General features: G+C 42.5%; 1 protein-coding gene and 1 long non-coding RNA gene across 3 annotated transcripts in view; both read right to left on the bottom strand.

Moving 5' to 3' along the window:
• The window catches only part of RPS6KA1 (ribosomal protein S6 kinase A1), a 41961-nt gene extending 41007 nt beyond the window's left edge, over window positions 1–954 (bottom strand). For both annotated transcript variants that reach the window (XM_084497196.1, XM_084497202.1), the window contains exon 1: window positions 892–954. In XM_084497196.1, the coding sequence (XP_084353322.1) occupies window positions 892–933 (42 nt within the window). In that variant the 5' untranslated portion in view covers window positions 934–954. The remainder of the gene's footprint in view (window positions 1–891) is intronic.
• Window positions 955–1032: 78 nt separating this feature from the next.
• LOC311423367 lies at window positions 1033–13026 on the bottom strand. Its single transcript, XR_014685685.1, has 6 exons — window positions 12653–13026; window positions 9076–9203; window positions 6595–6687; window positions 5183–5241; window positions 3568–4735; window positions 1033–1207 (listed from the first exon to the last, which is right to left on the bottom strand). It is a non-coding gene; the product is annotated as an uncharacterized lncRNA (long non-coding RNA).
• Between the last annotated feature and the right edge of the window lie 1250 nt (window positions 13027–14276).

Below are 14276 nucleotides of genomic sequence, written 5' to 3'. Positions count from 1 at the left end.
AAGTCAGCAGCCGGCTCACTGTACACACAGTGCTACACGGCATTACCAGAGGAAGAGGCTGTGAGGGTAAACTCAGTAAGAGAAAATTTGTGTTTCTGTTTAAAGCAGGAAACGTCTCTGGGAAATCTGTATTTTAGGTTTGAAATGCACAGGGAGTCACTGCTCACTGCTGCTTGTAGGGCCCTTCTCCCCTTTCTGTTCCTGGCAAAACAGATTAAAAACACCCACATCCACCTTTCGACACTGTCTGGAGATCCTCAAAGGAAAGGAGCCTTAAGCACAAGTGCTCACATACCATCGCTGTTCTGCTTTGCCAGGCTTCTCACACAGGAAAAAGTTACCAAAACCCAAGGCATTGTGTTTTTGTGTTTCGCTACAGAAATGTTATAAAAAAAATCTTTTAGAAAGGGTGCATCACTAAGAGTTGACCTCATCAAGGTGTGGCTGGAAATACCATTTAACGAGCCCAAGTGAAAGCACATACAGCTCAGGTTTTGCATTCTGCAGGCATCTGTCCCAAGAAGCCAGCATTGCACAGTCCTAAACCTGTAATCTGTTCAGGGAGGGCAGTGAACTCAGAAAAAGCTCAATTAGGGCAGAGCACAACACTGAAAAATTCCAGTTAATCTTCACAACACTTAAGCTAATCTGTAAGTCATCATCAGGACCTGCCTGTGGTTTAGGCTGTTATCTGTTTCACATATGGGGGAATCATGTGTAAAAAATTCCCAGGGTGACAGAAAGTGTTTGAGCCAAGCCTGGGAACTGCTGCCTCCTAGTCCTGTGAGCAGAGCACCCTCTGTGCCCTCAGTGTTGGAGTCCCAGATGAAGGCGTTCAGTAACACAAACCCACCAGGCCCTGTTACAGCCAATTAAACTCACATCACTTACTTTTGGTGCAAGCTGAAGCAGATCTAGTGGAGAGTTATTCATTCAGCTCCAAAGCTGTCCGTAATTTCCCCGTATTGCCTGGGACATGGTGTGCTGTCTGGTTACATCCATCCTCCAGCTGCTGGAGATTGGAACCTGTTTTAAATGGCATCAATAACACGATGATGTCAATACTGGCGTCCCACTTACCTTCTACATTTAATTGCAAAACGCATCTCCCTTTCTGGATTTCTATCTGCTCTGCATGCATGTTGAACAGGTCTGCGGTGGGAACATGAAGAGAAGTGTGTGTAGCAAAGGGTTCTCTCGATGTTTTCTGTAAGGAGAACAAAATGAGACACTGCTCTCTGTGACCTGCCGTGCCTCAATGCCGGGCTCCATGAATGTGACCATTCTGCTGCTCTTGGAGCTTCCCACCCGGGTGGCAGACCCACGCGGGGCAGGTAAGCCACAAGGACAGGCACAAAGGACATTTCCCAACGGGTGACCCACAAAACGTCTCCCAGCTTCAAAGGCAGGTTTGTGCCTGCAGGTCAGGTAAGATCGGGTGCTGAGTGGTTATCTGCAGCAGCCGAGGGGGTGATCTTAGTCAAGCTGGTCATTAACTCCTGAGAAGTTTCTGACCCCAAGGTCACGACTGCTACTGTAAACAACAAATTAAAAATGCTAAACATAAAAAATTCCTTGTGAAGTGCTGAAAACTGGAAGGAACCGCGGCACTTATAGGGTGGTATGGTAGCTGGTAGAAAAGCGAGTCTTAATTTTCAAGGTCACAGTGAAAGGTTGATGGACAACATGCAGAAGAACAGTTTGTGGGCAGAGCAAGACCTATTGGAATTCAGTAAGGGAAGGGAAAAAGGAACCTAACTGCTGCTTCCACCCCCCTGTACGTCTATTGAGATGCAGAAAGTCCTTCATATTTCACAGCAGAATGACAGGCAGGCTGACCGTGAGCTTGACAAAAGACAGAAATTATGAAGCTTTATGGAGCAACGACTTCTTTAGGCTCAAAGAAAAAGACAGCTCTGCGCCCATGGGTGCCACTGCACCTAAACAAAATTCTCAAGTTATCTTGCCCAATTCTTTTAATAAAGCAGCAGGTTAAATATATTGGAGAGACTACAAATGATTTATGCATGACTATGTCCTGCATCTGTGCAGCTACTTTTGTTAAAGGCTAGGAGACAGTTTTGCTGAGGTAGCTCTACAGTATCCTCAAAATTATACAACCCCCCCGAAAAGACTTCATAATAGCACAGCAATTCAGCAGCAGTGCTGGGTAGACAATCTAAAGGTCTCTCAATCCCCATCTACAGGGCTGAAAGAGAAGCAATGCAATCTATTATCAGACTGACCTTCCTTCAGTAATTGTGATTCAGTGTTGCCTAGTGCAGGAGATTAACAGAACATGAAATGTGTCACACTAGATTGTTAGCAAGTCCAAAGGAGGACATCTGGGTAAGTGAAATGAGCTAGTGGTCTACCCTGGTATTTATTTTCTAGTCAAAGAATAGCTATAAAAAACAGCCCCTGTCCTGAAAGCAGGGTACAAATAATGTGCTTTGGAGCTGAGCAGCACAGCCTGCTGTTTGGGTAAGTGTCATGGCTAAATACAGTGATTAAAACGTATATACTGCCATTTTTTGGAGAGGGCTGCTGGCTGGAGAGAGTTCATAGCATGATTTCTACATTTCCGTTCAGACTGCTGCTGTTATTGTAAACAGAGACTTCCAGATCAACTGGCTGGCCCTGTCATCAGTATGAAATTTGCTGAAAATTCAAAATGCTACAGTTTTGGTTTGGTTTGAAATAAAGAATCTAATCCTCCTCAAATACAATTGTAGATATTTTTGCCTCTGCAGCTGGCTGGCATTTGGTTTGTAACATTTTCCTCTTCAGGGAGGTTGACAACATTCGTTAAGCCAGTTATCCCCAAAGAAGCACTTCCCCGGCGGAAGTATCGAGACGGCTGCTTATCCACATTACCAAATCCAATCAGGCTTTGAAGAGGCAGAGTTCTCCTCGTTACGCTAAAAGCTGCCTAAGTGATTCTCCACCTAACCCAACAGCAACACAGCGTTCCCATGGCTCACCGTATCCGTTTTCTTTACTGAAGCCAGGGAGCATCTTTCTTGAACCTCATGCTTCATGCTACGCCGCTTTTAAACATATAAGGAAATGCAAAGAGATTGCAGGCATGAGAACTCACAAGCTGAGTCCCAAATGCCTGCTACGATTTCCAAAGACAGGCTCGTGTAATCTGCTTTGTGTATACACTATGACAGTCGTTTAATTAGAGCTTACAGCAACCTTCTTTGTATTTTTAAGATTCACTAATCAGTTCCTCGGTTCGTTGTTATCCCCACTACTAATAGGGAAACTGAGTCACGGCTTCAGCAGGTCATCAGGATAGAATTTGAACTCCATGTCCTGTCTTCTAATCCTCAACTTGTGATTCAAGATCTCATTTCCTTGCCTCTTCTGCTTTGTTTTTCCACTATGAAGGAAGAGATGATAAATCACCTTGTTTTGATCCCAGGGAGACATTTTTCCTTAGCGTGGTTCAAACATCACACTTAAGATATAAAGCAGGTGCCCTATAAATGAGGAACTCTGGCTGGGCTTAACAGTGGAATTGCTTTTTCCTTTTGTGACAGACTTCTTTCTGTTCCTTACCACTGTGTGCAACTGCAGCTGCCTCAAATGCCAGCGTTTTCCAAGGCAGGTCCAGGCAGTATTTGGAATGCAGAAAATACACCACAGCAGACAGTGGGATGAGGATTTCCTCGAGGATCACAGTCCAGGCAGCTCTTTCATTCTCCTGAAAGGGGTACGTGCAGACTAAAGGCCTATTCAGAGAACAAACATGTTTAACTTCTGCCAGTACTTCCAGCAAAGGTGAGCATCAGATGACCTTGCGCAGCTCACCAATTCCTGCATTTATTAAGGTGCCTGGCATATCTGAAACCTTTTGTTTTCTTTTGCCCTACATATTGCATTTTGCCTGCTGGCTCTGCAAATTGCTGAGTCCACCCTGTTCCTGTGTGTTCTTACTGTAAATCAGGCAGTTCCTCCATGGACCAGAGTTTCTAAAACCTCCTCTGGGACTCCCAGGGAGCCCTTGGCTGAAGCACATGCAGCACAAGTCAGGGAAGAGTTTTGCTAATGGAGACAAGAATTGATTAAGCTGTTGCCTTGAGGAAACTCATTTCATCTGGGAATTTGGCACCTATCTCTCAGGAACATGCAACTGCAGCCAAGAGGTGCCTCGAGGAAAGGGACCCACCGGAGCTGAGAGCGTGGCCTGGGAAGGCGACCAGGGAACGAGCTGCCAGGCAGCAAGGCCATATCTGCTGGTTGTCATGGATACAATCACTCTGTCAGTCTCCCCTGATATCAGTTACCTTCCGTTTCCTGGATGCAAATAAATGAGTGGAGGTCTGTTCCTGTTTCTATGCAGAACAGAACCCTTAACATCCAAACAAAAGGAGAAAATAATCTGTTTCAAACGCAGACAGCTCTTCTTAACATTATCTAAGGGGAGAGTGGAAGGTGACTTGCTTTTTTGGTATTCAGACTATGTGAGTCTGATAATACTCCGACCAAGTGCATTCGGTGCTGTCGTAGCCTTTAGATACTTCCTAGGACCTCAGAGGAGCTATTTTCACAGCCCATTCAGCCTTTGCTCTGGCTCAGCCTTTTGGATTCATAACAAGCTGCTGCGAACTTGCCTGCCACACACACTTGCTATTTCCTTAGCTCTGCTGCTCAGAGAATTCAACGCAGTAGCACCAGCAGACACACACCTGAGCAGAACTCTTAAGGTCCCAACGACTTCAGTTCCCTGTTTGAAAGGAAAATGGGAGGTTTTGTTTTCAACTACAACTGGAAAAGACTTACAAAAAAAATCATATAAGATACAAGCAAATGCATTATTTTGGGGGTGAGAGAGGCAGATTTTTAAAGCAGGTTTGCAGCCCAGGTGGTAAGTTATTTAGAACAAGTTACCTGGCAAATTTTGGTTTTAATTAGCATGCAGATATGTTTATAGTTTATTTCATTGTAGTGCTATGCAAGGGAGTGATAACATGAAAGAGAAAGCTATTAGAAACTGTAAACAGAAGTGAAACTCTCGGGCCTGTTTTCATTGTCCCCTAGCCAGGGAGAAAGCTGAGTAAACAATAGTGGTAAGTAGTCAGTTTTATAATTCTTTTAGGTTTAAGAACTCGTAAATAAGCGATGGGTCTTTTAAGTGTATACAAATAGATTCCCTCAGTTTTGTGCTACTTACAGAACAGACGGAGGTGCACAGGTCCCAGTTTCTCCAGACAGGGAAGGAAAATCTGGCAACTGAAAACAAAAACACATTTCAACAGAAACTCAGCTTCGGCTAGAGGAAAATGTCATTCCACTCTTCACAGTCTCAAGCCTACATCATGCAACTGAACAAGTCTCATCCTGCTTAACTGAGGGCACACACAAATACCCATTCCTAATTATCCCATTACACAGTTTGGGATGCCATCATTCAAAGTTAAAAAAATAATAATAAATCCAAATTGGAAGTACGTTTCAGAAATCCTGATGATAAGCCAAAAGACTCCAAGCCAAGTAAACTATTTTTCTTATGGAGGAAAAAAAAGCACACACACAAAAAGACTTTATTTCCAATTTGTTCAAGACTGATATAATCATAACCGTCAGTATTTCGCTTCTTAGTACTCTTACAAAACAGAGATTGCTGCACACATCCAGACTTGAAAAACCACATCACAAAAACAAATAGAGAAATAAACTCCCAAAATATAAGAAGTGATCTTGCCTGGGAATGTTTTGGCATAATGACCAATTGTATTCCATAGGAAGACATAATGGAAGCAAAACTTTCTAAAAAGGTGCCTTCATCACCTGGGGGGAGAAATGGATGTCTTCAACTTTTCTTCTAATGCTTCTTCTCTGCATTTGATAGCCTGATTAAAACTGCAAAGCGGCACAGATATGACTCAGCTGGCTTGCATATACAGGTAGCAGATATATCTACCCCATGCTCACTGGTTTCCTTGTTGGGGAGTGAACAAAAGGCACTACAGGTTCAGTGATGTCAGAAAGACAATTACCTGGCAAAAGAAAACCTGTTTGTCCCTCATCAGCATTAAAAAAAAAAAAAAGAAGATTCTGGAGTTAATGATGCTCCGAGACATTCTGCAGCACTGCATGTCTTTCAGCACACCATAAAATGGAGCAGAAATGCAAGGCTGGTGCTTTGTTGCTGAAAGATTGAAGACTCCCTCTTTGCTTCCCCAGGGACTGGATCAATACTCGAGAGCAGAACAGAACTTGCTAACAGTGGGGGAACTTTTTGTTTCCGCTTTTTAAATCGCTCTTCTCCCCTGTTCACCTTCATGATGAGTAAAGGGAGTTTGGAGACTGCTCTTTAGGCGTTTGTCTTTCCAAAAGAGGTACTTGTGCTTTATATTAGAAATCTAAGCAGTGTCCAGCTGGGCATCTTCTGGCTCAGTCTCAGTGAGCTTACTCACAGGTCTTACACTTCGACTGATGAAGGAAGGCTTACTTTTTCTGGATTATTCTCTAGTGGCAATTTAAGCGGTTATTTCTTGTGTGGTTGTCATTTCATCGTCATTCTCCAGAACTGCTCAGAAAAGATAATTTCAGAATTTCTAAGATCAAAAGCAAGAAGCTTACTTTTATCTTTCTGTCTTCAAACTCTGTGGGCTTCCTTCCATGTGATTGAAAGCAATTTCTTTGTTACACTGGGGCTGTGCCTTTCCTCTGTCCCTGTAAAGAGAGTAGCATGGTATTACTCAGATGGTGATGATTTACCACTGAAAACAACCTACATTTTCCTATAAAGGCTATCCCAGCATTCATATTCAAGAATTCATAAAATAAGCACATTAAAAAAATATCAAAACCTGCTCAATGCACAGATAAACCTCCAGCACCCAGGAGCAGCTGCAGCGTGAATGGGGAGCTGCGCAGCCACCCCCTTGCTGCCTGGAACAGCTGAAGGCTGCACCAGTAAATACCAGTGGAGCAGGAATAGTGGTGGGCCACACCACCGAGTTCCTCCCTGCCCACGGATGTGTCAGGCTCTCAAAGTGCACCACCACACCTGCCTTCTAGACTGTCACACTCAGACACGATGCTCAAAACATGTCCAATGCAAAAGAGCTCACCGTGGGGCAGTCTGTGCGATTCTCCCACCACCTTCTCCTGTTCTTTGCTCACAAGTATGTCTCCAGCCACTGAGTAATAGCAATTTACAGAGTAAAAACTTCAGAGACAGGTATTTTGTCACCCCGTGGGGATAACTAAAAGCTTCAGTGCACACTGCTTTATATCAATAAAGGTTTTGCCACAGGCAGTGAACATTTTAAAAGGTTCCAACTCTGGAAGCCTGTTTGAGTTTTGCTGCTGACTTCAATGACGGCAAAAACGAGACTTAGACAGGGCTTGCAAGGTAGGTAAAGACTTCTTTCACCCTTTTCCTGTGGGAAATCAGAAAGATTATTTGCTCATAACCTTGTTTCTGAAAGTCTTGGCCAGACCTGTCGCCTTATTTGTCTATTTAAAATCTGCACAGAAGCATTTTCTGCCTCAACCTAAAAAGCTACTAACATGATGTTAGAGATAAATGCCCTGTGGCGGCAGCCCAGCATACGATATGGTGGAAATGAGGCCAGTGTGTTGGAAATGGATAATAAATAACATCTGATGTAACATTATTTAACTGAAAAGTCTCTCTGAAATCTAAAGACATTGCAGCATGTCACAGTTCTTCAAGCAGTACAAGAAACACAGCGCTATTAGCTAACGCTCAGTAACACCACATGCCTGTTGAAAGGCAATATTGATCAGCAGAGACGGAAACAGGTTTTTTGGCAGCTGCTTGCCAGATTCTTGGAAATTAATACAGGAGTCAATTACCAATGGATAAATGTCCCTCCTTACAACATCACCAGGGCGCTTTTGGCATAAGCTCACCTGCTGCCAGAAGCATTTTGGGAGAGGTAGATACAGACAGAAGCAGATGAGTTTAAATCACTATGGCCTTAGAAATTGTTCAGTGAAGTGAGAAAGTGAATCAGTGTGGATCAGGAACCAGTAAACCAGCCTATCTGGAGTATCAGTTAGTTACCCCTTGTGGCCTCGCAGTTCTTAGCACCAGTCATGAAGAAAATTTAGTTATTTGCCTCCCAGTGTAAGATGGAAACTGTGTCCGAAAGACAAAAAAGCTGCAGAACCAGTGTTGGTGAGGTGGCAATACTGGGAAGAATCCCTCTTGTGAGAAAAGCACGGTATTGCACAGAGACTTACATAACTGCTGTGCATGAGAACTGCTGCTGGGTTAACTGCACACAAAGTGCAAAGAAGCCACAATTCTGACTTCATACGTGTCTGGTTGTGTAATGAACTACCTGCTCAGGGTTCAGACACCATTTCTTCATAGTGGGCAGGAACCCAGCACCTTTGAGTTCAGAAAAAAAAGCTATTGCATTTCTCACTGCTCTGATGCACAAAGGCAGCAAATGCATAAACCCAGTGCCGAGCACACAGCATGTGAGAAGGACCTTGAGATGACTTTGGGGCATTTTATCTTAAACAATCTGATTACTCATGTGTGCAAGCCAGGCCCTGTATATAGTATAAGCTTGCTGAAGCCAACACAGTTCAGCCCATCTGGTATACTCACTCAGGCAGCTGACCACCTCCGTGAATGATAGGAAGAAAGGGTCTAAAAGGGGCTATTGGCATCCCTAATTCTGGGCTGAGTCACACACACACACACAATGCAAGCTCTATATGCAACCTAAGAATTCTGCCCTGGTCATTTCACTCATCACTGAATTATCACTGTAGGGTTGTTATCTAGGAACTAGCAGGGAATGGTGATGGTGCATATATAATAGGGTCATTTGAATAAAAACTATGTTGTGTTTTCCAACGCAGTGCACACTCCAATGTCCCTGAAACAATTAGTTTCAATGTGTGCTGTATCTTCATTGCAAGGCATCTATACCTGTCAGTGACTGAGAATCCCTGTCTTCTCCCTGTAAGTCTGGGTGATGTTTTGCTCGCTTCATCCCCAAAATGCATCTAGCACAGTGATCCCTGCCCCAGTCATGTACTGAGAGCTGAAGAAAAAGAACAAGTTTGGCTTACCAGGAGCTCATCTTTCCATTTTGCATCCACTTCAAGGAAGTATCATTAATGTGTCAAGTGTTTCACCTGCAATCTCTCCAACTCTTGTAAGCAGCCACTTCCTTTCCAACTTCAGGCACTGCTACTTGCTAAGGGTAAACATTGAAAGCATGTGTTAGAAGGAGATAACCCAATGACTAAAGTGTTTCATAATGTACAAGGTGAAGGACAAACAGCTCTCTACAAATGGTGGTATTGCTTCAGCCCAATATATATTATAGGATGTCATGCTGCTAGACCTGACAAGAATGTTAATGCAATGATGGGAAAGGTTGCTGGCTACCAAAGTGAGCACTGAACTTTACAACATCAGAAGAATCTGATCATTCTCGTCAGGCTTTTAATGAACATTGCGAATTAGCACAAGTATTACAACTCTATTTCCTGGATTGCATTTACCTTGAAGACAAAAAGCAAACATACTCAAGACACTGGCATGCAAAAGGAGACGTGACAAAAGGTACAGAAAGCTTGTTGATGTATTATTTCTTTGAACAATACTGTCATCTCAGGTTGAAGATTCAGCAAATCTGATCTAAGTAGCTTGTGCCAACAAGCCTAAAATTGACCAGGCTTATACAATAGCTATTTAAATCTGGGTTTAAGAAACAGTATCCCTTCCCTAGTTAAGGACAGGTGAGATGGATAACAGCAGCAGTAGTTTAGGCTTCAACTTTCAGGACAAGTGTCATACCAGCTGCACTAACTGCTGAGGGAAAAAACGAGCAGTCCGGTGACTCCTAGAATAGAATTTGGGAAGCCTAAGTTCAAAGATCTGCCGTAACACACGTTTCCTCTGAGATGTCAGGTAGGCCTGTAAACTGGCAATGAATTGAGCACCGTGTGGGCTTTGAGCAAAAACATAACAGAAACTGGAAAGTGCTCACGTGGTTGTATTGATACATCAGAAATCAGTGCAGAGACTCGCACTGCTCAGGTGATTACTGGTTGCCTAATGTTGTCTCCCAAGCCAGCACAACACTACAGTGATGGGGAATACTGGAAGAGAACTTGTCCCACTCTCTAAAAGTAACACGTTGGATTGTAATAAGCCAGACTTCAGCCTCCCAGGTTTGTTAACAGGCAGTGTGTGATGCATTTGGACACTGCCAGCCATTTCTTGGCTTCCAAGCACTGATTCTGTGTTTCCTGGTACCACCGTGTGGTGAAGGGAAGGAATAGGCTGTTAATCAACATTTGATAATGAAACAAACAGCACTACATAAATCCCCGTGTTCACTGAGCTGGGGCAAGAATGTGAGAGGCAAGATTGCCAAATTCAGCGCTCCCCTGCCAATGTGCCTCACATCCAGCTTACTTTTGAAACCATGGGCATTTTCGCAAGAGAAATTAATTTAGTATCAATGGAATTTTCCTTCCTGGATTTCTGGTTAGCTTGCCAACAAGGAAGCTAATTTGGTCATGCTGTGACAGGGAAACCTGGGCATTTCAAACCAGGCTACAGTCCAACAAAATCTATTCACCAAATACCCAAAGCATAGTTAACAATCTCTGTTATTATCTCCAGTAAGAAGGAAACCACTAGAAAAGGTAATTTAGTCGCCCAAGTTTACAATCAGTCCTCACACTAGACTAAGACCCCCTAATATTACGCATTAGGTTCTTATACTTAGAAAACACCTATTTCCGTCAAGAATAAGCAGAGAGATACCACTTCATTAGACTAAAGGCACACAAAATCTCCCGATTGTGAAACACTAAAATAGTAATCTTCTCTGGGCTAACTCCCCTCTTGCTTCATGATTGCTGTACACACTAACCTCCACATAGCAACAGCAACCGAAAAGCTGGAGAGCAGGAAAGAGTTGTCGCCCAGAGGGAAATCTGTTAAAAATCCAAAAGTAAGTTTAGTGGGATAACTGAGTAACATAAAACAAAATCCATGACCAAATATGCTGTTCAGAAGGGGAAACCCAGAAAGTTTGGGGTTCAAGTGTCTGGTAGAAAAAGGCAAAGTCTTCCAGTATCTGCAGGTAGGTTGGAAGGTGGAGCAAAGGTGATATTACACATCTGGGTTATTTAAAGCCACTGTAGGACCACTCCTTCTAGCATGTTTTCTTAGTACATTCTCCAGGCTGGTTTTAAGCACCTGAGGCAACGAAATATTGTTTGGAGGCATTAATGCATTTTAATAGACCTCACATTCAGGAAGCTTTCCCTGATGTATTCTCTTGCTATTTCTTCTGTCGCACCCTATGTCATCTGGCACCCTGAAAATTCCCATTTCAAGGAGATGGTTAAAAAAAAAAAAAAAAAAAAAAAAAAAAAAAAAAGATTGCCAAGAGGTTTTTTTGTTTTGTTTTAAAAAAAAGTCTTTCACATCAGAAAACGTCCTAACCTCAATTTACTAATGCTTTATTATTTGGTATTTCCTCAGCCTCAGTCAAACTCTATTCATGATCAGCTTCCCATGTTCTCATTCCTATCCCTTGCAAATGAGGACAGGTGTGCATTGTAAATTGTCTGCATAACTATAGCTCCATTTCATCTTTATGAACGGCAGGATAAGGACCCATTTCTCAGAAATTATAGTTAGAAATATTAATCCCTGGATATGGTATTACTGTATCTGGGATGATTTAGGGACAATGAAATCCCTGTGCCATCAAGCTAGTTGATTCTTCTGACGTGAGTGATCCTGCAACTCAATATTCGCTGTGTGCACTCACTGAAATTTAGTCTCCTTTCCTTCCTTGTTCCTTTTCATACCCACCCATGGCAGGGCTTGGCTGATGCGAGGAGTATACCGTCACTTTTTCCAAATATAATTAAGCTCTGTGAATGCAAGATGAAAACTTCTGCAGGAGTACGTTATCCTGAAACTCAAAACTGTTAATCCAAGGGCACTGCACTGGGAGGGGCAGGGACATGACTTTGTCTTTCTTGGGAGTCCTCCCAGCACAATCTACTTCAGTTCTCATACTTTTTTTAGCTCAAAATCCACTTTCACTTTACAGCGAAAATATGTTTGAGCTAAAGGTGTTTCTGCAGAATTGTGGTGACATGCTGGTCTGCAACTTGCTCACGCTTTTACTCACATTTAAATGTCACTTAGTACACTACTTTAAAAGTCCAGACACTTTGCTCTATCATGTCTCAGTAATCTAAACGTTCTTAAGATCCCAGCAACAAGTGGAGGCACTAAGAAAACAAGAATCACCTACAGGCTCCACTGGAAGGATGCTAAATATTTTGGTGCCACTAAGAGCTGAGCCATTCTTTGCAAGCTTACCTATACAATCAAAAAGCAGCTTTAGATTCAAAGTGTAAAACAAATATGCAAATATTTATTTAATATATATATATGCATATATAAATTATATAAAATAACTCCATATATAAGTAATTTCAAAAAAATATGCAAACATGCATATTTATTTGGGCCTATTTCCCAGATACTTTGTGCTGAAGCCATAATCTGAGAAAAAACTTATGGGCACAGCCACTGATTTTATATGGATTTAAACCAGTGAGGTTTACTACTACTCTAAGGCCTGTAAGGAAACACTGAACCTACTCATTTGCCTTTCTGTTGTCAGTGGTGACCTTCTGCATCCTGGATGTGGCTGTTCTCCTTTGCATGAAAGCAGCTGCAACTCCAAGCAACAGGCTCAGCTCTTCATAGTGAACCAGGCTCTCGTTTCACTGGGCATCACTTGTGCAAATCAAGTTTTTCTGGAAGAGGATGGACAAAATGAAGGTGGGAAAGGTATCAGAAAGCAGAACAAGAAAAAAGAATCATGCAAATTGACAGTGAGTGTTCAGAACTCGGGTAATTAGCAGAAAGACAAAAAGCTTTCCTATCTTATTCTAAGTACAGGCCACATCCAGTGTACCCAGCACAACCCTGCCTGAGCGTAGCACAGATTTCAAGATGTACCGTAGCTAATATGAAGTGATACAGCTAGTTGGAAACTGCCAGCATCCCAGCTTATTTACCCTTCAAAATTTCATTGTTGGCCCTCAAGACATCAACATTTAAGAAGCACTGAGGCATGGTGGACAAACTACAGAGGAGGATTTGTGCTGCAACAGGGGAAAAAATCCTAGACAGGAAACTTAAGCAAAGCCCAGCAGCACAACTGAGCTCTGTCAGTACTACTTAGTTACTTATTTGTAAACCAGACAATCCATGGCCCTTCCTTGTCATCTGCTGCATATGGAAACTCTTGTGTGTTCTGAGGAGTGCTTTAAATGCTCAAATCGTCAGCCTGATTTGAAATTTGGGGAAAAAATACACATTGCTGAAGAGCACATTATTTATCACTGAAACATCACATAGTGACTCTCAACTGTGTATCACTGGGTGCTTTTTCAGGTTACCTCTGTTTCCGTGAAACACACCACTGGTCTCCAATGTTTGTAATCTCAAACTTTCTAATAGCACAAAATGCGTGCTTAAGCAAACACCACCTGAGAGACCAGCTTTTTTAACGTACCCAGTAGCATAAATCACATTTCCAGATTACACACACAATTTTCCATGTAAAATGGTTATGATTTAACAGAAAAACTTATTTTTAGCTTAAGGCGTTCTGGCAGCTGGAGATGCAGATTTGTGGCTATTTCTAACCACTAAACATGCATGGGTTACAGCACAGAGTTGTCTGCTATTTAGTTTTTAATTTAGAGAACTAATTAGTTGGATTTACTGTCTTTAGCATCCCTTACATTTCGCTTAAGGAGAAATAGATGAGCCCTGCATGTCAAGTCAAGCCCAAAAAGGAAAAATAACTTCAGCACAAGGGCATGCCCAGTGGGAAACACCTTAGATGTAGCAATAGATTCAAATCTTGCAGCAAAAAATACGTGTCGCTGTGTAGAGAAGAGACAGGCAGATCCCTCATGTAGCTGAGATGCAGATCATCCAGTGAGTATAAAACTTCCCTAGCAACATTTCTGCTTATGGGAGAGAGGGGTATTCTGATCAGCTAGATTCCAGATCAGAATAAAGGAAAATATAAAAGAGCTTTGTAGCAAAAACTAAAGCGACAACACTTTCCAAAACGTGAGCATGAAGTTAGACACGTGCCACAGACATGAAGACAGTTTTCAGTACATGCAAGAGGTAATGAGGATTGGAAGTTCAACGGGAAGCAGTCAAGGTGGCATGGCTGGATGACTACAGAGAAACTGACACA

Source organism: Aythya ferina (genome assembly GCF_964211825.1).
Source record: "Aythya ferina genome assembly, chromosome: 24".
In the NCBI taxonomy this organism is placed as follows: domain Eukaryota; kingdom Metazoa; phylum Chordata; class Aves; order Anseriformes; family Anatidae; genus Aythya; species Aythya ferina.
The sequence above is the reverse complement of the archived record's forward strand: the minus strand, read 5'-3'. Positions and strand labels throughout refer to the sequence as shown.